This window comes from Diadema antillarum, unplaced genomic scaffold (genome assembly GCF_040938485.1).
Source record: "Diadema antillarum isolate AM-2024a unplaced genomic scaffold, OU_Dant_1.0 seq00001012_RagTag, whole genome shotgun sequence".
NCBI lineage: Eukaryota > Metazoa > Echinodermata > Echinoidea > Diadematoida > Diadematidae > Diadema > Diadema antillarum.
Genome location: NW_027271848.1, coordinates 185,398 through 212,611, shown reverse-complemented (window position 1 = coordinate 212,611; position 27,214 = coordinate 185,398). Strand labels below are relative to the sequence as shown.

General features: G+C 38.8%; 1 protein-coding gene across 1 annotated transcript in view; it reads right to left on the bottom strand.

Annotated features, from left to right (window-relative positions):
- Positions 1-1,538: 1,538 nt before the first annotated feature.
- Positions 1,539-27,214, bottom strand: part of LOC139742656 (neuronal acetylcholine receptor subunit alpha-3-like) — a 78,989-nt gene continuing 53,313 nt past the window's right edge. Inside the window, exons 2-8 of the mRNA XM_071653184.1 lie at positions 21,820-21,962; positions 6,424-6,468; positions 5,749-5,858; positions 4,381-4,822; positions 3,459-3,797; positions 2,436-2,735; positions 1,539-1,736 (exon numbers count right to left, since the gene is read on the bottom strand). Of these exons, the coding sequence (XP_071509285.1) occupies positions 1,539-1,736; positions 2,436-2,735; positions 3,459-3,797; positions 4,381-4,822; positions 5,749-5,858; positions 6,424-6,468; positions 21,820-21,962 (1,577 nt within the window). The remainder of the gene's footprint in view (positions 1,737-2,435; positions 2,736-3,458; positions 3,798-4,380; positions 4,823-5,748; positions 5,859-6,423; positions 6,469-21,819; positions 21,963-27,214) is intronic.

The window sequence follows — 27,214 nt, the reverse complement described above, 5'->3', positions numbered from 1 at the left end:
ATTTGCAGAAATAATAGATTTATCTCTTGTACATGATGAGTAATGATAGCAGCAGAAACATCATATCTCAGTTTGATATGATATGAAATAGTATAATTTATGATTATGTGATGTGTTATGATATGAAACGATATGACATAAGATGAAATATTATGTTCATAATGTGTACATATATAAACCCTTCAAAAAGTTTGGAAATCTGACTTCAGTTGAAAATTTTTCCAGTTTGTAAGCACTTTACAATACATGCTTGATATGAATGGAAAGAGTATTAAATTTCCTTTAAAATGATATCCTACTCATTATGATTACGCTATCAAGTAAAGAACTGTACTCAAAAGTGTCTGATAAGGTCTGTATTGAAAAGTTGCAAAATGAACAAGAACTGTCCTTATGAATGAGAATGATTGTGAAGAGTACATAAAGAACATGTTCTTTTGTGTTATGTCTTTTGTTTTCAACTGGTCAGCCATGAAGGCAAATTTCGATAGACATCTTAACTTCACATCCATGTTTTCAGTGGTGGCATGCCAGGCAATTTTGATAGCTCATCAAGTTTTATGGTTGTACATCATGCCACTTGTAAGCAATGTTCAAAAAAAAAAATTGCCATAGGGCAAATTTAAGCTGAGATGCTTCAAAAAGATGACAATGCAAAACCACATACAGCGAGACATGTGCGCAACTTTCTCCAGAGAGAGAGAGAGAGAGAGAGAGAGGGGGGGGGGCATCATTAGAAATGGACTGGCCTGCATGCAGCCCCGACCTCAACCCCATAGAACATTTTTGGGATCAACTTGGTCGAGCTGTTGGGAAGAGGGTCACAAATGCAACGACATAGGCAGGACTCCGTCAGATACTGGTTGACGCCAATCAACAGCATGAGGACATGGTGCCTGGCAGTGGTGCAAGCACTTGGCTCGTCCACCAGATGCTGAGCCCCGATCATGTTCATTGACAACATTGACAATATAAAGACAAAGTAAACATAAAGTAAACACAAAATAACGACAAAATGAAGACAAAATAAAGATGAAATTCCAATAAAATCAAGACCATGCCATTTCACCTCTTTATGTCTTTGTTACGGGTGATGTGGCGAGGTTCTGTGAGATGAGCGTTTAATGGTTTGAGTCATGATCGTGTGTGTGTGTGTGTGTGTGTGTGTGTGTGTGTGTGTGTGTGTGTGTCTGTGTGTGTTTATCTGTTGGGTTGAACGCATACATGTTTCTTTCCATAAAAATCTTTCTGTGGTACTAAGCACAAATGAATCATTTCTAAGGAAAATGAGAAATGATTGATCAAACTCAGATTTCCAAACTTTTTTTGAAGGGTTTATTTATAGACATCTTACATGTAAACCTATATAAACATATATATGTGTAATATACTTATATATATATATATATATATATATATATATATATATATATATATATGTGTGTGTGTGTGTGTGTGTGTGTGTTCCATATATATGATTTATATACATACAAACTGTATATATATATATATATATATATATATATATATATATATACTCACATAGACATAAGATAATCCGTCCTATTGACGTGGATGGCTTTCTCTCTCGGCACAGGGACGTGGGCATCATCAGTCTCCCATAGCAACGGGGAGGACAGGAAGATGCACATGCTGCCAATCGTGACGATGAAGATGTACACCCATAGAAAGAGACGGTCTATCACCATGGCAACGTAGTGCCATTCTGCCTGGATCTGCGAGAGAGATGCACGAATCAGTTTTCAGTATGATCAGTACAACGGCATTTGAATGCCATGTAATATTTACCAGTCATTCTTAAATAAGGCAAGGATATGTCTTTCTGTCAGAATGATTATTTAGATGTCATTGCCAAAAATTATACAAACAAACCAAAACATGCCAATTGATATCCACTCATGTGTGCTCACAGTTCCCTGTTATCGTCCACACTCATTCATAGTTCCGGACCACAGGAGCATGCATATCATTTCCTACAAGCATGCCTCTCTGGTTAGCATCCTTCCACCTCCAAGAAATCCCAACAGGACTATTAAAGCCCTTTTTCTTCAAATCACTGCAAAGTTAAAAAAACCTGAGGTAATCTTCAATGGTATATTATCTACTTTTAATTGATATACCAAAAACTGCACGTTTATTACAGCTTTAATGTACAAGCACATGGGTATGTTGAGATATGGTGACGACATAATCTCCTTATCTAATTTGCAAATGTTGTTGAAGTCTTTGCCACTGATTTCCGAAAACATAAAAAACTTTCTATATTTCCATATTTTCAATTATTATGTTGGTTAAAAAATGACATGTAGACCTGTAACTAACAGAGATATGCATTTGTTTCAAAAATTATAATGTATACATCAAATCGATGATCTTTCGATGTGTGATTGATTGAAATCTTTTGTTCTGCGTACTTTTCGGTCCTTGTCCTCATCTTTGGTCCTCTCTACGATGTAATTAATGAATTCCAGCCCCTCCTTCAGTCTCGGCGGAGTCTTCCCGTTGTCGCGGATGCGCTTGAGGTCGACGTTGGCGTCCATCAACATCTCCTCCTCCGTCTCGTGCGTGGGCCACTCTCCGTCAACGCTCAGGTTGTGGATGGTCGGGAGGCCGTCGGGTCCCGTCGTCATGCAGCCGCCTCGCTGTATCACGCCTCGGAGGTATGGGTGGCGGTTGAAGCATTGCCTGTCTGCGTCCGAGTTTCGTCCGTACATCTTCGTTGGGCAATGAGAAAAAAGAGAGGAAAGAATAATGCAAGAGTGATATAGTAGTGAGCGATTCAAATCAATCGACAGATTGAATCACAGACAAGTGTCCTCAATTTGGGCCTACGAACTGCCCCTGATTCTTGATAGGGCCATGGTGTAACTTTTAACTTGATCCTCATGTTTAACATAATTGCACTATGTGATTCGAAGCAAAATAGCTGATGAGAATCTGTTAGAATAGTCTTATTTCATAACAAAACTTATAGGGACTGTACAGTACTGGTTGAGGTGAGGATTCAGCTTGTAACGTTTGGCGAGATATTTAGAAACCACTCTATACGAGATGTTAAAGAGCATGCAATTCTAAGAGGAATCAAAAGTTTATATGATGAAAATCGGTTTTGAAATTACTGAGATATCTAAAAACAAGGTAAACCAAAGAGATCCTAATCAAAGTCGTGGTCTGTCAACTTTATTAGGATCGCTTTTTTTTTTTGGGGGGGGGGGGGATATCTCATCCATTTCATGGCCAATTTTCATCAAATAAACGTTGAATCCTCTTTGAAATTACAAGCTCTTTCATATTTCATAAGAGATTTCTCATTATCTCACCCAAAAAAAATGTTACAAGCCTGAATCATCACCTCATGCAACCAGTACAGCCCCTTTATGAAATAGAATATGGGGGGGGGGGGGGCAAAGGATATGGTTCTGTTTTTAACCCCCAACCATTCTAGTCAGCTGGACGTTGTTGCTGTTTTCGACTTCCTGTTGGTCCGGTGTCGGGTAGAAAAGCTTGTAGTTGTCCGGCCGCTTCATGTTGAGGTACGGCGGCAGCAGCTCGATGAAGATTGTCCGCACCCAGGCTGGCATGGTGTGCGTCATGGCTGACCGATGGAACAGGTTGATGATGATAACCGTAACGGTGATCGAGACGCTGACCATTGCCATGGAGAAGAGGAGGTAGACGCCGATGAGCGGGATCGAGCCGGACGTCGTGGGAATCATCTCGGCGATCAGGAGTAGGAACACGATGAGGGCCAGGAGAATGGAAATGCAGAGAGTCACCTGGAAAGAGCAAACATGGCAAAGGGAGTATATGAGCACAGGTTTAACTAAAAAAGATGGGAAAAGATACAAACACAATGCTATCAGTAGATGAGTTCAATGAAATTGCAGCTCTAACACAAAATTTATGGATGTGACATGTACCTAATAATCGTTAATACATCAACTAGCCATTATTGTAGATGGATTTGAAAGGTGTCATAAGGCCATGTTAAGGGGTGAAGTGATACATCGGTAACGTCTCTTTTTCGCGGCATTCCCATTCGATACATCTCAGTCGGTTGTATTCGATGACTCGGGCTAAATGCCAGTGAAACAAAGCAAAACAGAAAAAGGACAAAAATAATCCTAATTCTTGAGAGTCGATCAATCCCAACCACTTGCAAAACGCCCGAAAGTTTATGATGTTAACGCGAACGACAACAGCTACTGTAATTGTTTTGCTACACTTTATATTGGAAGCCCGTGTGACCCTAAACACTTTTCTGATTTAACAAATGAAAATGTAAGTCAAGTTCAGTGTGAATCAGTCTACACTCTGCCAGTGGCCTTTCCGGTTCCAGTGGGAGTTCCAACCTCTCACCTTTTCTCCGCAATTGGACGGGACGTAGAAGACGAAGATGGTGAGGAAGGTGATCATGATACAGGGGAGTACAAAGGTCACGATGTAGAAGAGTGACTTCCGGTGCAGCACAAACTGGAAGGTAAGGTCGACGTAGATGTAGTTGTCGCAGCACGCGTATTGCAGCTTGTGCCGCTCAATGGGCGTCTCCACAATGTCCCACTCTTGGTTCTCCCAGTAACGCTCGAGTCCGACGTAGGCCGAGATGGGCTGCAGGTCGATCTTGCTGTAGTCGTGGGTCCAGGAGCCGAACTTGAGCGGGCAGCTCTGCTCGTCAAAGGGAAAGTTGTTGATGTGGATGAGGCAGGAGCTACGGTAGACGGCCGGTGGGAACCAGTCCACTGTGCCGTTTGGATACACCTGTGTCATGGTCAGCTTATCTGTGGTGTAGTCACCCCCGACGCTGAATGTGGCAAAAATAGTAACAGTAAGAGTAATAGTAACAGCAAAAGTAAGAGCAACATAGTATTAGTAATACATGTAATAGGACGGCAATAGTAATAGTCATATAGGTGTAGAAATATCAATAATAGTCATGACAATAATGATAATTATAATGGTCATGATAATGATAATAATAATGATAACATCAATAATAATAATTATTATTATCATTATTATTAGTGTAATCGTCATTTACTATATTGTAATCATTCTCATTATGATCTTAATTGCAATAATAGTTTTAAAAGAATAACAACAATGATACAATTTTGTTTCACTCATAGAAGCCCCATCTACTGTATGTAATCACTCCTCTTCTCGAAAACATATTTCTGTTATCATTTTCTCCAAGATTATCACGGCAACTGGACCAAGAGGCCACACACCAACTTTAAAAGACCTTGTCCAATGATTAATGCATCATGATTAAATTTGATTCAATTAATCGAGTAGATCGAATCAGAAGAACAGAGTGTTACTAATGCCATCAAAGTTAGAGATGTAAAAAAAGTTACAAAACATTTGCCGAAAGGTAATACAAATTACTTAGCCATCTGCGAATAAAATGAGGGCAAGATGTGATGTTCCAATAATCTATACAAAATACTATACCTATTCTATTACTTTGAAAATTCCAATTAAAAAATCGATCACGTTACACATTTTGTTTTTGTCTGTGATGACCTAGCATTATACGATAACCTTTAGAGAGAAAGTAATGTGGTAGCTATATTGTTGACCAGAATATGTTTCTCATGATGTTTTCTTTCACGAACCAATGGTAGAAAGCTGTGCGTTAATGACATAATCTATGTATATTCCCTTTAAAGTTCTACGCGAAATAGAGCTGGCACAGATGACGCCATTGATGACATGCAAGCTTACTTGTTATACAGGACAATGTCCGGCCTCCATAGTAGGTATATGGGAATGTGAAAGGTAGTGATGTTTCCGTAATCGGCCGGATTCCACTCGAGACGGTAGTCTGTCCATCTCTGTGCAGCACATTGACAACAGACACGAGAGAATATCACACAGAAAGATATACAGAGCGTATAAAAAAGGTAATCCAACTTTGGAGGGCTACCGTTTCATAATTGTCAGCTCTGGAGAGTGCAATGTTGGTTGTGAGGAAAGAGGAACTCTTCTTCTTTCCATGCATGACAGAGCACATGAACTTTAAAGACAACAATGACAAATTACCCTTTTTCCAAGTTTGAGTGTTATCGTGAAGGAACAATACATGTCTCACTGAATGGATGGGATATCTCAATGAAAGTGGTAACATTAACAGGCCAGCCTGCATGACTGCAGGTTAGATGTAAGAGCATCCAAGTGCTAAACTTAGAAGAATCAGACCCATGACATAGTTTATTACGATAATTCTTTTCTCTGTGACCACTTAACCAAATTGAATGGGGTTTTCTTCAAAATATAGGTAAGAGAATACTTTATAACCCAGAAGTACCATTTAGACAGTTTAATCATATTGGTAGTTATAAGACTAAAAATCCGATTGTCATATTTTTTTTTGGACATACTGTATAGTCGAACACTCACCTGTCTCTGCCATAGACTGGTCGTCATTACTTGATTTCTTTCGTCCTACACATAAAAAAGACAAAACAACAACAACGAATTTTGATTGGGCCAATTCAACCTCGGAATATATGCGCGATCACGAATAGTCAGTTTTATGGTTTTTTACATGTTCTTCGGGGACTCATATCTTATCCGTTTTATCACGTTGCCTTATCTCCACGATGATTATGAACCTCAATTTTATTATAAAACTACGCCACATTATCTTTCTACATACGACAGGATTGAAGTGGAAAGACTATCCTGTATCAAGTTGTCCTTGATGAAGTAAAATAACTCAATCAATATTACAAGTTTATTCAGATCCGACCGAAACAAAGGGAAATACTTGGAAGTTTTACATAATTATATTTCGATGAAAATGATTCCATCGCTAACAATAAGCAAATTAAATTTGATGAAGTGATAACGTCTCATCTCAAAACTTCCCTGCCTAAAATCACTCTATCGTGCTTTGACAACAATTCAACAATTCCAAGCCTTACATCCAACCAGTCCAGTAAGCCATCAACAATGAATTATTACAATTCTGCATAATGTCTGATGAAGATATAATATTTGTTCTTCTCGACTCCATTGAAAAAAAGTGGAGAATTGTGTAAAGGTTCATGAGAGACATGTTTCATAAATTGATAACATCATCACCTACTCTACTTTGCAATATGCGATTGACATTATTGCGTTCTATCGAAATGTCAACATTTTCTTAATCGAAGCCCAATTGAGGGAACTTTATACTACCATTCTGTTTGTTTATCCTAAATGTTCCACATACACCTTTCAGTCAACTGGAAAATGGAGTGAAACTTGAATTTTAACTTGTTTAACTTCTGCCATTTCTATATCTGGACCCTTAGTGATGTTTATAGTACGGTGCACGGATATCTTCACAAAGTTTAATCCTGGTACCGGTCGTGGAATCGTCAAGTTTTCATAGTCGTTGGAGGGGCATTCCAGACGATTTTCGTATCATATGTATATTTCATATCGTGGAGTACATAAATCGACAGATCCATGTACAGATTTGTGGAATTTGTTGTGGTCCTTGAACAAAGAAACCAATACTCTGAAAAATCTTACAGAAATTACATTGAACATGTGTTGAAGACATAAGAGCCTCACATTATTTCAGAACTGTAGCAGTGTAGTCCATTACAATATACTGCTTGCTTGACAAGTTCACCTGTGTAGAATCTATGCATGCCTTCTTCTTTTGTTCTGCATGCTTCCTTGAGCTCCAACTCATGTATTCTTATGGTGAGGCTGCCATGTCATCATTCTTGTTCATTGCAATTTGTTATGAATTTTGAAAACATTCTTATTCCTCCTCCGAATCAATATAAATTCTGAAACTGTGTATATTCTCGGTATAACTAATTTATAGTTGTTGAAATGTAAAAGTCTGAAAATCAACCGGAGGTCTCCTTTAACTGCTCAAATCTATGGACTGTGATGGAGAGATGCTTACGTGTTCGCGTTTCCGTATTTCTCGTCGTAATTTAAATTACTTGACGACTCATATGACTCGCCTTGTTCTTGTATAGATTAAGGTTTACAGTCGTATTTAATGTTTTCCTACACTTTCTGGCAACTGCTCTCATAGATTAAATTGCACAGACAGAATAAAGACCAAAATTAGTTGGTTGATTAATTAACAAACAAACGTAAGTTTGATGACGACAATCTCGATTCCTTTTGTTAAACATTGAGATTACCTTAAACCTCCAAGAAGACAAGCCTAAAGGATTTAAAGTATAAAATTTATATTCGTATATTCGTAAATTCGTATTTCTTATAACACACAGGTAGTTACAACAGCTATATGTTATCAGAAAATTCTAAAACATGTTAAAGGTACCTTATTCTCACGTTTGCTCATATAACTTCATAGTTACGATGTCAATGAGCAACTTGTCATGAATATTCACAGTACCCGTTCACGTTCAATACTACATGTATACGACCCTAAAATATATATTGATTTTACGTGCGTGAAAACTTATATATCCTGTACCGTAGATCATGTGTGCGTGCAATTCTCGCCTTTTCCACCATAAGAACGGTATTTTCCTTCGACGAGAATGAAATGAGGGCGGGCGTGTTAAATAGGAGGAATGACAGTCCCTTGGCTTGCAAAGAAAACAAGTTACAGTGGGTCGCGGGAGAGTGATTACGGGGCAATCTTGTGTTCACCCCCGGGAAGTGTCGGCTGAAACAACACGCGCGGATCGAACCTTGCCACGCAGGCGCGGGGCTATTTTTGTGTCGAACTGGGCTCTAATTTGTTTATGCTGATTATAATACCGACGAGTCCGCTCTTCTAATTGTACACGTTTGGCGCTCTAACCAAGCGAACGCAACGGAGATTAATTCCGCCAAGGCGCCTCCTCTATTGAAAAGCGATATTGGGTTGTCTTGTATCGAATCCTCCAAATGCTGTATATTGGGAGAGAGGGAAAGAGAGCGAGTTTTCCCGTTCTTCCCAATTCTCCACCTCTCTTTCCGTCTTTGGATCACCTTCGCTGAAGCCAAGAAGTTTGGTCTGTGATAACTCCGTACTAGGCAGAGTATGTTCACATCTAAAGTTGAAAAGGCTTTACCTGCATTAACGTATATGTATGACACCCAAAGAATCGAGAATCGGTGAAGGGTTTCTGCGCATGAAGTTGCTCAGGTTGCCGCCTATGCAAACGTAATAGTAATAGAATCCATCTATAGCAGATAATGATCTTGAATAAGAGAGTCAAATTCTAGGATCTTCGAGGATCAGGTTTTTTTAAAAAGTTCCTCTCAAAATACGTGAAAACACACAAACACAAAGAATACAATTACTGTATGTGGCTTAATTTGGAATTATATCATTTGAGGCTGCAGCAGAGAATATTACGTCGGTTGACTATGGGTTAAGTTGTCACAAAACCCATAGTGTTCGAGACAACTTAACGCCCTTCTCATTCTCAACAGACGATTATCGTGATTATAAAACTTGTATTACTATATATACGATTCTGAAATATTAAAACGTATCTTTACCATGAAACGAACTTAAAACAAGGTATAAGATGATTACAATTTATACCAGGTAGAAAATAAGCGATATTCAAAAGCACATTAACTGTATTTTATACGAGATCATCAATTATGCAGTTCTACGAAATAAGTAGGAGCATGCAAATTTTAGTACAACGCACTGATCTTCCGTATTGCTGCATATAACATGCCTGCAGGCATGTTATATGCAGCAATACGGAAGATCAGTGCTCGTTCGTTGTCAAGTTTGATGGCATAGCGTCACCAACGACAGCTTTGCGAAAGGTTGACAAACATTGTACTGGAACTAAGACCAAAAAAAAAAAAAATGGTTATAGTAACAAGAAAAGCTTCCCTTTGCAGTAATATTCAATACGGTCGAAATGAACTTTTAGTTATATTATGGCCTACTTGCCAAGCACGCAGGAGAGACTGAAACTGAAGCCTGACCTAGTTATGCTAAATGTTATCAAAACGTTTATGACGGCACATTCGGTGTTATTGCGCGACATTTTTTTTTTTATATAAAAGTTTCATAATGCTTATGGGCACTTAATTCGTTAGCCCAAATGCTTTTACAATATCCCCAGAATCAGTGAATGAGAGCAATACCGGCAACGTAATCCAAGCTTTCTATAAGTCTGCATGAATCCTCTCATTTTTTTTCTTGTCTTATAAATGATATCCATTTCATCATTGCGTGATTGTTATTGAAGTGATTCATGTCCTCATATTAAAAAAAAAAAGCAATCACTGAAGGATAAATGGTGTGCAAACATTTCGAATTTCTTTCGGCATATTCGCTTCCCACCTCCGTGCTGGTTCAGAACATTCACTCATTCCTTTCACCAAGCTGTGAATGTTTGATTATCGTCACCTTCCGTTGAGATAGCGGCGGCCGAATTTGTCCTTAATATTAGCAGGCGAGTCAACAGATGGACGAGATGCCGTGGCTCCTCGTTGCATGCACTAGTCGCAAAGAGAAAGTTTGTTGAGAAGAAGGACTCGCATTTTGTGCGTCAGCGAGTATAGATTGTTAGCAACCGAATACCTGGCACTCGTGTTTCCTTCCAGACAGCACAATCCAATATTTCCCCCCAGGAAGGTGTCGCAAGGAACGGGACACGTCACAGAGAGAAAGCTTGCCAGTGTGTGTGTCTCTCTGTGCGTGTGTGTGTGTGTGTGTGTGTGTGTGTGTGTGTAATCTGACCTGTCGGAGCAAGTGGCTTTGTAAACGTAACATTGCCTCAGTCTCCCTATAAGAAAAAGAGAGAGACGTGGTCACGTGATCCATTGTTTCTTTAGACACTCTATTCCCGATGCGTGTTCGCAGAATAGCCAAATGCAAATGTCAGACAAACCTGTCAGAGGAGGATCACGAGTAGCTGGTTTGGCTCAGTGGATATGACTATATGGGCTGTCAATCATGAGGTCCCTGGTTCAAGCCCCCTGGCTGCAGTGCTTGTACCCCTAGGCAAAGCACTTTATTGTATCTTCGTTGTTTGTCGGTTTGTTTCATTTCCATCTGAGAAGATGGCTGGATAGCCCATATTCAGCTGCAATATGCTGGTCTTCCATGGGGTCCAGTTGGATGTGAGGCGGGATCACTTCACCGGGTTAAACACCCTGCTCTTTGCGATGAATAAATGAGGCGGGATCTTTTACGTGCATGAGTTGTGACTCTCTCTCTCACGAGACCTCCATTTTAAGATCTTTCCGAGGGACAGAGCGTTTTTGCCTCTTACTAGAGGGGACGGTATGATTACACACAACATTGCCCAGTGCGACCCGCGAATTGAACCGGGGTCCTTAGGATCGTGAGGCAGACGCGCTACCGACTGAGCTTTTAACTCCCCGCCCTCCGTCGATCTGTCGGTCGGTCGGTTTTGCTTGTGTACAAGCATCAATCTCCCTTATTGGCCACAAAAAAACCCCGAATCAATTCAATTGAATTAAGATTATTAACTAGGGAGTATATGGATGCTGCGTGTTTTTAAAGTGCTTAAAACCAACATTTAGAGAGTCATTATGAAACTAACATTGATGTCAAAACAGTGCATCAAAAATGGGCCTACATTGTACTATCAATTCCACAGAACATCAATCTTAAAAAAAAAAAACAATATGGCTGGTGGATACACTATTGTCTTTAGCCTATGTACAACGCAAAGAGTGTGAGTATTTAACAATTTCTGTCTCACAGTTTGTCAGATCCAACTCTGTGTGATCTAAACCTTCCGATAAATAACGTATCCTGTTCTAAACAGACAAGCGACAAGCAACTGATTTGCCTCGATGTGTCCATGACAAACGCACGTCCGATGGATTTGGCAACGAGACATCACAACACAACAGAATACCCTCTTCACACTTTAATTTTATGCTCAAGACCAGTTTGTGAAGTCCAAGGAATGAGGTCATAACGGAAGTGGACTCAAATGACCATAAGAGGCCCTTAAGATAATACGCATGGCCTTTTTTTACAAGAGGGTCAGTTTATACTGTCTTTTTGGGTAGTACGATGGCTTTGGAAGAGACAGTGGAATGAAAAATGGCGGCTATGAATAGATGGAAAACATCTCCAGCGTTACGCACTTTCAGGATCTTGAAATCAAGACGTTTTGAAGTGGCCAGTAATGGGATAGTGAGCAATGGCGAGTAGTAGAGCACAGCCCCGCCGCAATGCAGTGTCTTGGAAGATTGCCTTCTTCCTTTGATCATAACACGAGTCATCTGACTTTAAAGGGATGGTATAGTTTTGCTTGAGATGGGGATTTATGTCTTAACTTTTTGCGAGATATTTACAAACCACTTATGTGGAATATAAAAGAGCATACCATTCCAAGAGGAATTAAAAGTTTATTTGATATCCAACAAATCCGAAGCAAGCACACGGATTCTAAAAGGTGGGTCGCATCATTTTATATAATATACAGTATAGATATATATATGGTTGTTGTTTTTCAAAGCCTCTTAGCATCTTTATTATTTCTTTATGTAGTTTGCCTCTAATTATTTCCCAGAAAGTTCAATCTGAATCCCCATCTCAACCAAAACTATACCATCCCTTTAACTGTTTAGGAATACTTAAACTTCAAAACATTTGAGGTAGGCCCCCTACATGGTTCTGATTACTTTTGATTATGAAAAAAGGGTGATGTTCGTAATTACGAAAGGTTGGTTACTCCGGAACACACAAATTCTGTGTACATGTACCTATAAGATAAATGTTGGTTAATTTGGTTCATACTGTACACAATAATTCGGTTCATACTGTAACAATCTGAATGTTCGTCAATCCGAAAAGTAGATAAGATTCGTTATCATTACGAGCGCTTGTTTATCCGAATAATGGGGAAAATTGTTATTTGGAAGATTCGTTGATTTGAAAATAAAATAAGTTTCGTTATTCCGAAATCGAAGAACCACGGTGATAAACAGTGCCTCTAAAACTATACGGATACATGATCTTCTCGAAACTTCTTTAGTAGTCATAATGTTTGAGTATTAACGTACTCATTTTCCCCTTTTCTATCATCATGAAGGTTTGATTCTCTCTCGGTCAGTCGTTTCCCTTGCCAAGAAATTGTGACAACGTGCTATTTTTTTTTGAGAGGGGGGGGGGGAACTTGTGCAAGTTACTTAAAAGACAGAGGAGCTTTCATTGCTTAGTTCTTAGCCCTGCAGTCATTGCCTTAACTGGCTATACTGAAACCGAGAAGGACTACGCCATTTTTTCCCAATCTAAATCCATGCTAAAGAAACCTTAAGTGTCAGAGGAAAATCGCGTTTTGAATTGATGTATTTAAAGGACTTCAGACTGACTCTGAAATATAAAACTACGATATTAAGATTCCTTCCGACAGCTTAAAAGACTGATTGCAAGAATTCATTGATAAATGAGTAGTTTAAGTTATGTTATCATCACAAAATCATGAACTGAGGATTCGCTTGATTACAGTAAACACTGAAATCTGGTAAAACACCTCGGCTTAGCCAGGCAGTGCGCGTTCTTTGTTTGTATAGGTAACAGCAGTCGTAGGGGCAATTAGCAACTATTCCAAAATGTTGATGTGAGTCAACCGACTTTCTTCTTTTCTTTTATATATCTCATGCGATTATGTGATTATTGTGCTAGAGATTGATTTAGAAATTAGATGAATCTGCGTGGAGTGGCTAAAACAACAACCGTAATTTAAAGGGGTTTCCCCTTTAAAACCCCAGATTCCTGAGTCTGAATACCAAACGTAATGGAAACAGCAAACTTCCCACACACATGCACAGTCGCTTGGTAGTGTGATGTCTGCTAGCATCTAGCGTAATTACATGACCTGATTCGCGGCCCTGTAATAAGGTAATATCGATCTCTGCACGTCGCTGAATCGAGGCGAACTCTCGCCGACGCTCCGTGCCGCGAGCCGAGCAGGTGTGGCGATTGGGGCCGCCCCCACGGGGTCGGCGCTCAGTGCCTTCCGACCGTTCCGCCGCTGATGACGCCCGGCCCCTTGTTGATCCAGGCTGAATCAATAGGTTATCAAACTCGAACTGAAAGTTGGTCTGGCAGGAGCCGCATCATTGTAGCCGCGATCGCGCCGGAAATCATTTCGAGCGCGACAGGTTCCACGGAGACTTCCCTCTTTTTTTGTCCTTTCATTTTCTCTTCGATCATGATGAAATAACTTTTGCGTTCAATCATGCGGTCGCGCCAAAAACCAAAGCAACTCGGTCTTGCTGGTGCATATTCAATGGAATACAGATTTTCCCCCTTGCTGGAATGAAGGCATTGAAAAAAAAATATATCGCTAGCTGTGCGATTCTGGCATGAATCGACAAGTTTTAGATTCTGCTTCTGCTTACAGTGGATACAACATTCGATTTATGGCGATTTGATTACGATCCATTGGGCTTTCCAGCAAACACACGTCTTGATATCGATACCTTGATGTTTTCCGTCTATTCATAGACGAAACTTCTGATCAGCTGACAAAATTTTCGTTCCGCTTTGCTTTCCTTATCCATCGTAGTTATTACGATCGACTCCCCCCCCCCCCCCCCGTATAAACTGACCTTCTGCTAAATAGGCCATACATAATAAAGGGCTTCTTGTGGTCATTTGAGCCCACATTAATAAGCCTACGAGAATCTGTAACACCACGTCAACTGAGACTTTAATCGACAACATTTTCTCTAATATTATTGATAAAAATTATACTAATGGCATACTTTATTCAGATATATCTGATCATCTTCCCATATTTACCATTCACGAGCAGATTGGAAACGTTCAACCAAAACAAAAATGCTATAGAACGCGAAGAAAAGAATCTCACGAAAATATTAATTCATTAATATCTGATTTATCACGCGAACAATGGCAAGATGTGACTTCGGTCAATGACGCGAATCTATCCTACGAAATGTTTTTGTATAAATTTCTTTATTATTATAATAATCGTATTCCCTTAGTTAATAAGAACAATCGTGCAAAAATAAAACAACCATGGATTACCAAAGGGCTAATGCGTTCTATACTCACCCGTAATCGCTTATATAAAATGTCCTTACGTAAACCAACACCACAGAACAAAGCAAAATACAGAACATATCGAAATACATTAACCACATTAATCCGGGCATCTCGAAAGCGATATTATTCAGACATATTAGAATCAAATAAGGACAGTAAAACCAAACTGTGGCGAACTATCAATGACCTTATTAAGAATAAAAAGAAAGAACTCCCGACCGTTATTTCCGAAAATGACCAAGATGTTAACGACCCTGAAATCATTGCAAATTGTTTTAATAAGTTCTTTACCAACATAGGCCCCAATCTCGCCTCAACAATACTTCCAAACGCTGGAAATTTTACAGATTACCTTCCTGAAAGTAATAATAATTCTTTATTTTTTACTCCCACGAATGAAAATGAAATACTGAATATTGTTCGATCTTTTAAGTCGAGTAGATCATGTGGCCACGATGGATTAAGTATGCACTTACTAAAACAAATAATATATTTTTTAGTAACCCCCATAGTACATATCTGTAACTTATCATTATCTACTGGGATCTTCCCAAATTCTTTAAAGATTGCGAAAGTAATCCCTATTCACAAAAAAGATGATGCGTCCCAAATAAAGAATTATCGTCCAATTTCATTATTGCCCGTCATTTCCAAAATCCTTGAAAAGATTGCACATGAACGTTTGTATAAGTTTCTAGTTGATAACCACATTTTAAATCCTAACCAATTTGGTTTTCGAAAAGGTTTTTCTACAGATTTTGCAATCATTCAAACTTGTGACAAAATTATCGATTCTATTGCGAACAAACAGCACGTGATAGGAGTTTTTATGGACCTGAGCAAGGCCTTTGATACAATAGACCATGGAATTTTATTAAAAAAGCTACATAATTATGGCATAAGAGGAATAGTTCTTTCCTGGTTCCGAGATTATTTATCCCAACGTCAGCAATACGTAGCATTTCATTCAAGTACCTCGTTTAAGTCATATATTACTTGCGGTGTACCACAGGGATCCATTTTAGGACCTCTACTTTTTCTTATATATATTAACGATATTATAAATTCCTCAACCCTTCTCACCTATGTATTATTCGCGGACGATACCAGTGTCTTCTACTCTCACAACTGTTTAAACACACTAGTGGATATACTTAATTCTGAGCTTGCAAAAATTTCTACATGGTTTAAATGCAATAAATTATCACTAAATATAGATAAAACGTGTTTCATAAACTTCAATACTTCATATTTGCAACCGATAATGCCTAATAACATTATTATTGATGGTATGCCCATTATTGGAAAAAAATCAACCAAGTTCTTAGGGGTAACCCTTGACTCCAATTTAAATTGGAATAACCACATTGATAATATAACCACATTAATATCTAAAGTCATTGGAATACTTCGGAGATTAAAATATTTTGTAACGGAAAAAGTACTCACTATGTTATACAATGCATTAATCTTACCGTATATTAATTATTGTAATGTTGTCTGGGGAAACTGTAATAAAACCAAAGTAAATGTTATTTTTCTTTTACAGAAAAAGGCAATAAGAATATGTACTAACTCACATTATTTAGAACATACTGATCCATTATTCCTTAGACTAAAAGTTCTTAAAGTTGACGATATACACAAATTTCAAACAGCAATATTTATGTTCAAATACACGCAAAATCTACTCCCACTCTTCCACAACGCATTTTCCCTTAACAGGGATGTCCATGCTTACCCCACGCGCCATCGTAATGATTTCCATTTGAATAACCCTAAACTCCTATTAGCTCAAAAATCAATTCGGCATAACGGGCCTGATATTTGGAATTCACTCCCTCTCCACATAAAACAGTGCACATCTCTCTATTCCTTTAAGGCAAATACAAAGAAATATTTCTTGGCACAATATCATACGGTACAGTAATCATTAAACATGTACCTCTTATACTCAACAACAAGGCAATATTTTGGTCCACCCCCTTTTCCCTTTCTTTTACTTTGCTGCTTGACCCTTCGCCCATATTATAACATATTCAATCATTTTCTTAGAAGTGCTGACCATCAACACTTTCGCGCTTCATCACCTGCACACGCACTCACAGGCACCACTCCTGTTTACCAAGTAATTGTATAAAACTGGATTTACACGCATTTTAACATGGCCCATCCGTATTAGTGTTCAAGTACTACAATAAAAAATGGTAATTTAACTCTGGCTGTCCGTCTGTTCAAGCACGGCTTATAACGGCGGCCCTCTGCATTATATGTATATATTATATATTGTACTGTGAATCAAGTCATTATTGGCCATATAAACATTTTGTATGTTATTTAACGTTTCATTTGTCTTTATATACAAAATATGACTTACTATGTAATATGTCAATAATTTTCAGAATTGTATTTGTGTAATTGAACCTGCCTTTGTTATTTTTGTATTCTGAAAGAAAATATGAAATGCAGAAAATAAAATCTTTTCAAACAAACTTAGGTCATGGTCTCATTCCTTGGACATCACAGATGGTCTTGAAGCTTCCAAGAACTGTTCGATTTTATTTCGATAGAAGTAGCTGCTTGCGATTGAGCGTCGAGCCATGTGATACTGTCTGGATAGAGGGCGGCCTTACCTATACTGTTGAAGAGTGACCCGCAAATAAAAGAGAGGTTGTAACAGAATATAAATGTATTCAGTTCAATTCAATTCAATTCAGTTTAATTCAATTTAATTCAATTCAACTTTATTTCATTTTTTTCTCATCAAAATAAGCAAAGTAATTAGTGAAATTGGAAATGCATTCGAATGATATACAGAAGTAAAAATCACAGAATGTCCATGTCTATCATGTCTATGATCAGTACAAGACGAGACATTGATTGTACAGGCACACTTATTAACATGTTCTGCGAAAAATGGAGGTAACCAATCAAATTACTATGCTTGTAATTATGTGGGTACCTCAGAAGGAAGGTGGGAAGAGGAAATGGAGAGATTATTATTTCGTCACAACGAAATCTCATTCGACGATACTACCGATTCCTTTGAACAAAATAATATAAAAGATGACAATTTTGCTCCGTATAGTAAACTCACTGACTTTATGTTGACTTAGTTTTGTGTCTTACTTTGTTTCAGTTTTTGTATCCTTAAAAACTGAAGGCGACATGTCAATGGCATTACTTTGATCAGACGGCTTTAGTTTGGACAGTTATCCGCTCTAACCTAACCGAAGGGGAAGAATATCCCGGCAGACAGTTGTTTATTTGATATGATAACCACATCCCTCCCAACAGATGCGGTATCAGAGACACGCGGCCAAACATTATACAGAGGATGATACAGCGAGATAACCGGCCAGCCTGCGTGTCGTACGCGCGCGATAGTCCTCGTCGCGTAATGTATATGTTCATTGTATCGAATATTGTCAAAATGACGCGCATTTGTTTATAACACGATACCGCGCAGCTGCCAAGAGCATCTTAATTAGCCCGATTGGTGGAGTGGAATCAAGTTAGGATGCCTCAGCATCCCCGTGTCTCAATCCTGTCAATAACAGTCACTTAACAGATAAATAGCGGGCGGTTACCATGAAACATGGCACCTCTCGAGCTCTAAGAGTTCTAGCTGTTCCCTCTCTTCGTGCCTTCATGGTCTGGTCGAACGAAATGTTTACTTTTATGAAGACTATTCGAAGGCACATTGTTTAGACTACAGATGAAAGAAAAAAAAAGAAATAAACAGCATCATTAACATCGCGTGAATTGAAACTGTCAAAACGTAATCACTTGGATTCTTTCGAGAGTTAACCGCGAGAGTGCGAGCGAAGGCGGGAACGCACAGCGGATGGCAAACATGCTTGCTGACACGTACACGTCCTACCAACTCTCTTTTGCGGCAGATACTTCTGCATTCCGTCTGCGACAGGGTTGCGGGCGGGGAAGGATACACGTACGACAATGTCTAAAGCATCGGGTCACCCATAAATCTGTCCCACTGTTAACATTGCCTCAAGTTGACGGTTGTTACGAATGCCAATGACGTTGAGAAAGTGTGTCCACAAGCCCTTGTGATACTGATCATGCTTTCCCGCATGCATGCTTGAGTGTGTACCTTAGGTGTCCGGGTACCTTACGTGATGCATTCATAATGGAACTGCACTGAGTCGAAGCTATCTTAAAGGAAATTAAATGGTATAGTATTGGTGGAAATAAGGATTGGACTTTTAACTTTTTGCGAGATACCAAGAAACCGCTTATGAAATAGTATAGAACATACCATTCTAAGAAGAATTCAAAGTTGATTAAATGAAAATCGATTTTGGAATGGCTGAAACATCCAAAATAAGGTAAAACAAAGAGATCCTAAGAAAGGGTGGGTCCTACCTTTTATTAGGATTGATCTGTTTTGGATATCTCAGCCATTTCAAGACCAATTTTCATCAAATAAACGTTGAATCCCTCTTGGGATTACATGCTCTTTCATATTCCATCAGAAGTTTCTCGTTATCTCACCAAAAAAGTTAAAAACCTGAAGTTATAGGTCTCAACTTAAAGTATGCGATCCCTTTAACACACGTAACCTCACCAGCGTGACATTTTCCCCACCGATGATGACAGATTAAAGAAACATGAGTAAGCCTCAAATCCGAGTCAAAGAAGTACATAAAGAACGATTTAAAGACAATACTATTATATTATCAAAATGTAGATATAGCAACAATATGACGCAGTAATGCTCTTCTTATCCTGCATGCATTCCATGACTGGCTGAAGCAGTGGTCATAGGAGGAGAATAAGTAGAAGAAATCCAGAGAGACAGAGAGAGAGAGAGAGAGAGAGAGAGACAGAGAGAGAGGGATAGAGAATGAGAGAGGCCAAAGTCCAATACAAATAAGAGAAAACGAAATCGTGACAGTGTTATTGGACACAGTTTTGGCGCGCGAAGTTGGTCACCTTTTCACAAGTATAGGTTGAGGAGTATTTTGTAGATTACAGCTGCAAACGATATTGTTTCATTTGAACTGCGCGAAAATTCTCACCAAGCGATTGATTCGAAATGTCAGCGTAATAAAGAACGGTGAGGGACACTTTGGTCTCAAATAAAGAGTGATATATGCAATAAAAAAAAAAATCCACACACGACAAACATCCCCAAGGAATACAAGGGAAAGTACTATACGACTCCCTTCGCGGGGAGTTCAAGATGACTAGTACGCCTATACTGTACATCTATATCCACGTCACGTGTGCTCCACGAACAATCCCCACTCGTTGATCAGCGGGGCTGTGTGTTTTGTGGAACCGTTATTCAAATCAGAAATCATAAAATAGCTCTCTATCTATATCTATTTGCCTATCCATCCATGTATTTGTTCATAACCAATCTATCTATATGAAACACATGATGACTAGAAGAAGGCAAACAGGTCATTTCATCTTTCGAAACAGTGATTTTTGTAGCAAGATTTTGATCGATGTCTCGAGGGGGTCCAATGAAACACCCCAGGAATGCTGCATAATGGTGGATGGAAAATCTGCCTTTCTCATAAGCATTAGGTCGCCACTGACGTTGTTTTTGTTCCCAGAAATCTTTGGTAGTCATTAAGGGTTCGTGCCTAAGTGGTATTTGTTCATGATTTCGTCTCCCCCTTTTTTTCAAACTGTTCATAGGTCTCTTGGTGTTTCCCACCCCCTTCTTTCTTCTCCTGGTCCTCGATCCTCTTTAAACACTCAGTCTTGATTTGAAGTCGGATTTGCTCGAGAGCCACTGATCAATCTTTCTGAGTGTCTTTAGAGCCATGCTTTGGAGGGAGAGCGGTTTTCCTGATTGGAGGATGCTGGTTTGAAGTTGGAATTAATGAAGCAGCTCTCCTCGGCTTGGTGCCTTCGGAGGCAGTTATTTCCTGACAAAACGGTCTGCGGTATTTCAGAGATCGTCGGTAAACAGCTTGCTGAGAATTCCATGATAATAGATGGATGCTCTCTGGATAATAAGTTATCCAGAGTTATCACATTAGACTCATTTTGCGTATGTTGCTGAACATGATATTCATTTTATTTGATTTAAAGGGATGGTATAGTTTCGGTTGAGATGGGGCTTCAAGTTTTCAGCATTTTTTGATGATTTCTTTTCTGATAATGAAAAACCTCTAATGAAATATGAAAAACGTGCAATTCTAGAAAAAAATTCCCAGTTTATTTGATGAAAATTGGTTTTGAAATGGCTGAGATATCCAAAACAAAGCGGTCCTAGTAACAGGTGAGCCGACCTTTTATTAGAATGGCTTTGTTTTACTTTGTTTTTGGATATCTCAGCCATTTCAAAGCCAATTTTCTTCAAAAATAATAAACTTTGAACTCCTCTTTGAATTGTATGCTTCATAGCATTTCATTAATTGCTTTCCAAGATTTCACAAAAAGTTAAAAGCTGATTTTTTACCTCTTCCCATACTATACTATCTCTTTAGGTTTGGTGTATTTTATTCTGACAAGAATAATATGACATGATATTGCCATTGTAAGAACTTGAAATACTAGGTTTAGAAAATGGTGCTACAGTATAGAATCAAAAACGTACAGATACATACAAGGTAAGCGGAGGCCTGCATGGCGAGCAGTGACTAATGGCTACAAACACAATTAACCATATTGATTGAAATGAGAAAGAGAAAGACATGCGCCGGATAACTGTCATTCGGCGTAGCATTTTCCCCTATCTTTTCATGTCATATTATATCTATGGGCCAGCTATAGGCTAGGAATTTCTTGCACATTGCGTACTCTTCAATACGTACCACGTCTATGATCTGTGATATGGACAGTCCCATGTAGACGGTTAATGCCTCGGACTCGTTACGAACCGGGCGAACGTTGGACTCGTAAGCCTCGATCACAAGATCTTCTAGCAACTTCTCTTCTTCCTTCGATCCATGGCAGCCTGCAACGGTAGAGGGAGACAAACAATGTTAAATGTACACCATCTCATGCATTCTACTAGATTGTATCTACGAGTATCATTTTCACCATTAGCGAGTTTTAGATCTGCGACGCGAACGCTAAAGACGACGTTACATAGGCTAAAAATGGTGCTCTGCACATGCGCAAGGCAGCTGTTTCCATTGTTCAAACCGGGAGGCTGCGTCGTCTTAGCGTTCGCGTCGCAGAGCTGAAGCTCGCTGTTATCACAGATGTGTGACACACACACACACACACGAGCTCCCCCCCCCAAAAAAAAAAAAAATGCCCAAACATATTCATCTTACATAAGATACATTCAAAATAGTGAAGTCGCAGTAAAAGGTGAATTTAGATCTGACTATCTATAGGAATTGATCGCACCTTTGTAAAGAGGGAGAATTTCATCGGTCTGATTTCAGGGAAACTGTCAGAGGCACTTCTTCTTATTTTCCTCAACTTTTTCTTCTCTCACTCAAACTCTTCTCTCCCCCTCCCGCCACCATAAGTACGAACACTAACAACACTCGAAGCCTTCATTTTGTTGATCCACGTTTAGCGGAGATGGCGGCTCTCCGCATCTACGGGACAGGAATTCTAAATGAAGTAAGCGTTGTCAGCCTACATCCGGCTTGTCTTACGATAGACCCTCCTACTGTGTCCTACAACACAGACACACACTGAGACACACATACACACATGCAACACATGCACACACATGCACAAATAGAGATACACACAAGGCCCAAACACACGCAAACGCGCGCGCGCACACACACACACACACACGCACACACACACAGGAACGAGGCTCGCTTGCAGAGTACATCTCCACATAAAACGTATTATAGAATGACAGTGCTTGAAACTTTGCAAAAGTGGTATTACAGAACATCGATTTCTTTGTCCTCACCATGCTCACGTTGTACAATGGTTGTTAATGTTTTGAATGTGGTATGGGAAATCATCATTGACCTTGAAATGGAGGGGGGGGGGGGATAACGAAGCATTCCAATTTACTGAGAGCGTCATCTTTATCTGATGGCTATAACGTTTGAGCATATAACCTTCAATTTTAGTGTTAGATGCGAGAAATTTGTTATTCAGGAAAGTTCTATTTTCAAGTAAAAGTGAAATGACGTCACTATATAGTTTCTTGACAGCATCAGAAGATGATTCACAAGGCACACTAACAGCCAGACGGTCGGTAAATCATCGGATGTTGAAAAAATGAATTGGTCACGTGATCAAGGTGATGCTTACTGTATGCTACTCTTCTTTTTATTTTTAATTCGGGAATAACCTTGTTGTATGGGGGGAGGTCGTGATATGTACATTAGCTGAATGAAAAATAAAAGATATATATGCAAAAATATTCCTTCTTAAAAAAAAAATTGAAGAAGCGAGATTCCGTGTTGATAATAACAAAAGCAAGAAAAGGTTTTGATCAATGTCACGTCAAAATGGACTGGGATAGGTGAACACGAGCATAGTATTTGTGTATAAGTTTATTCATTTATTTTCAATTGATAAAGCATGCATGCATAGAAGTGTGCCAACAGCATGAACATATATGACAGAACAAGGTGGCTGATAAAAAGGCGAAATGGTTAATGCGAAGGCAATGTAGCCTTATTTCAACTAACCTCCGGGAATATAAACTCAGTGATTACGTGAAAGCACAGCATTTAACTACAAAGTCGAAACATAAATACATAAAACTAAGCCCTTTGCGTTGCCGATCGCAGAAAATAAACTTTTGTTTCATGAATTTCAATGCAAATGTCACAACTAACTCGACAAACACCAAAGTCAGTCTGTTCCTCCACCAGTTACTGCTAGCGGGGGGGGGGGGGGGGGGGGTGCGATAGAACATAACGAACTTTTGTCGACTAAAAAGGTGCTAACCTTAATCTTGTGTCGCCGCAAATGTGCTACGGAAGATTTGATGGCGATTCAGCTGGCGACGATTGACTCTTACAATATTGTACGAGGGGAATTAGTCAAATGAGACTATGCATAATGTATATATGAAAATCAAACGTTTGTATCCAGACGACACATTTTTTTTTTTCGGAGTGTTCAGAAATGTTGCTCGCTCAAAATGTAAGTGCCGTGTGGAGATGGCTCCGTCCCAAGTTTGTTACTTATTGACTAACTGACGTCATCCGTTATTTCGCATTTCTCTTTCATTCAGGTTTGTAAAGTTTCGACGAATTCGATATTGCCCCCCCCCCCCCCCCTCGTAAAAAGGGTAGACAGGAAATGGATAATAAATAAAAAATAGCAAATTCTTATACGGCGCATTTCAGACTTGAAAACAATTTCAATGCGTTTTACAAACTATACCACAATACAAAATATAACAACAAAATTGAAATTTACCAAATACTATATTTTACTCTACAACAACTTTTTCTTATACGTACATAAGGGGTCAGAGTTGCCAATACATCTGACAAAGTTACATTAATAAATTCTTTCAACAAACATGACAAACATAATTATGCTGTTCTGTATAAATAAGTTTTGCGTTTGAGATTAACAGAGAGACAGACAGGCAGACAGACAGACAGACAGACAGACAGACAGACAGACAAATAAATATGGGGAAAACAATATTGTATGCTTGTTTGTTTATTTGTTTAAATTCTGCATTTAATCATATACAAATTGAATAAAAATTTCAAAGGCAAAAAGGACAAAGAGGAACATGTGTAGTGATTTAAAATGATGACATAACATTACACAAAATAGATAAGCATAAGCGATAGCAAAGTGCAGTAGTCATGTACAAAATATTTGAATGAGAAACATTGTAAGTATTTTCCTGTAAATAACAGAGATAATTGATCGAATGCAAGAAACCATTACATATATCTATAACAATTTTTTTTCTTTACCCTATCTTCTTATTGCCACAGCAAGGCATAAATTTGAACCAAGATCAACGAAATACGTGAAAAACAAAAGTTCGTCAGATAATCTCAAAAACTTCCAACATGACACAGGTATATCATATTATAAATAATGCAGTGTAATGTGAAATGGTACGAACCATTTCATTACAACCACTTGTTAGAACTGTCTTAATAACGCCATCTAAAGTTCGGTACAATAGCGAAAGGGGACAAGGTTGTGTTATGGAAGCAAAGGCACAGCGAACTTTAGTTATCTCAATGATTCTAGAATCTCATATTTTCTCACTTTTGAGAATTCCATGTAAGTATATTGTACATGTATATAAACAATATTAACAAATTTTTTTGAAACAAACTACTTTCCCACTTGATGCTCTCTCTGCAAAAGACTAGCCAGCAAGCTACTGCAAGCCAACATGCAAGTGCCTCCGTGGAATCGAGTGTTAGTTTAAAATTCGCACCCCTGCAATTGAATTTGTTTTCGCTGAGTGTTTTAGGTGGAAAGAAGACGCATGACACACCCAACGTATTCCTTCCTGTACAGGTATTATGACTTCAAGCTAAACACGAATAATGACCATCGGATTCTTCCCCCATTGGGCCTCTGGTGTTTGTTAGGTGAGCAACAACCTTAATGCGCGGGTTGTGTCAATTATTTGGGCAGTCGAGTTTTATTGGATTATATTATTTTCTACTCTTACCTTCCCTCTCTCTCTCCTCTTATCTCTCCCCTCTGTCTCTTCCTTTCTCTCTCTCTCTCTCCCTCTCACTCCATATCTCCCTCTCTCTGTACCACCCTCCCTCTCGTTCTCTCTTTCTTCGCAAATGCCGAGGCTCATTTTTCTTTCCTGGAGGGCAAGATTATTTCAGATGAAACCAAATTTCCTTGCTCTGCTTGCCTTAATAATCCAGTTTAAGCCAGTTTCCATTAGCACCTTTCCTTCTCCCCTTCTCTTCCTCTCTCTCTCTCTTCCTCTTTGCTAAAGGTCTTCCCTCTTTCCAAAATGGCGAAGAATTATTTGAAGTCTAAACACGATTTTCGTCGTAAATAGACTGATTTCACTGTTAAATGCCACTTATTATCACGACAATTTACAGGTAGAAGTTTTTGTTTGCGTGCTCTCTCAAGAGTTATATCTTTTTTCTTTAATTGACTTGATGATAATCTTTGATATGATAGTATAGCATGAACGGAAAATAAATGACCCTTATTTGCTATGCAGCGCGGTAAATATCTTCAGGCAGGTGTTATAAAGGATCACAATATGAATGCAAAGTAAGATTAAATATCACTTTGGTCTTATTTCTATCACAATGAAGTTAATCGAATCATCTCTCTCTGGACACCTACGATTAGGATCCAATATAAATTAGATTCAGTGAAACTTCACACTAGATATTCTGACTTCAGAGAGAGGTTAAGCAATTATCGGTTGTATATTTGGTTGATTTTTGAAGAAAAATGACATATTCTGCACATAGATGCATGGCGATTTGGAGTGCGAGTTGCCATGACCAATAAAAGATAACAAACAAAGAAACGAGTAAGATATGATTCAGTCTTCTAATACTACATAGATTCTTATGAAGATGTTTTGTGGAAATTGATTGAAAAGTGCGAAAAGGTTGAGACTACCTTTAAGTGTGTCACCCCGACTCTCGACACTTTGTCACGACCATCCTCCTTGGAAAACAACTAGGCTCGTTTGATCATGTTTCTTTTATATCCTTTCAAAATATTACAGATGACACACTTCCATCGAGTTTAGGCAACATTCCGCTCCTTTTAGCTTCTACTTTCAATTTACATTGATATAAGAAAAGATGTTCGTGAAAGAAGGTGAATGTACTCCAGGAGATATTTCGATTGTATCATGAAAGATGAGAAGTTGTGCACTGAGGTGAATGCCGTCCATAGTCTCCTCAATAAACGCCTTATTCGGAGGTAGTATTATCTTAATTTTCTCCCTTTCGCTTAAAACCCCGATATAATTCGGACACAGTTCAGTATGAAAAGTGATTTAAACGATACTTTCCTTTGAAACAACATGTCCTGAAACCAAATTATAACGCTTCAGAAATGTTCTACTAACATAGATGAAAAAGACAATATAGCGCTACATCCGCTCCTCAAAAAAATCCCCAACACACACACACACACACACACACACACACATACACACACACACACACACACACACACACACACACACACACACACACACACACACACACACACATACACACACACACACACACACACACACACACACACACACACACACACACACACACACACACACACACACACAAA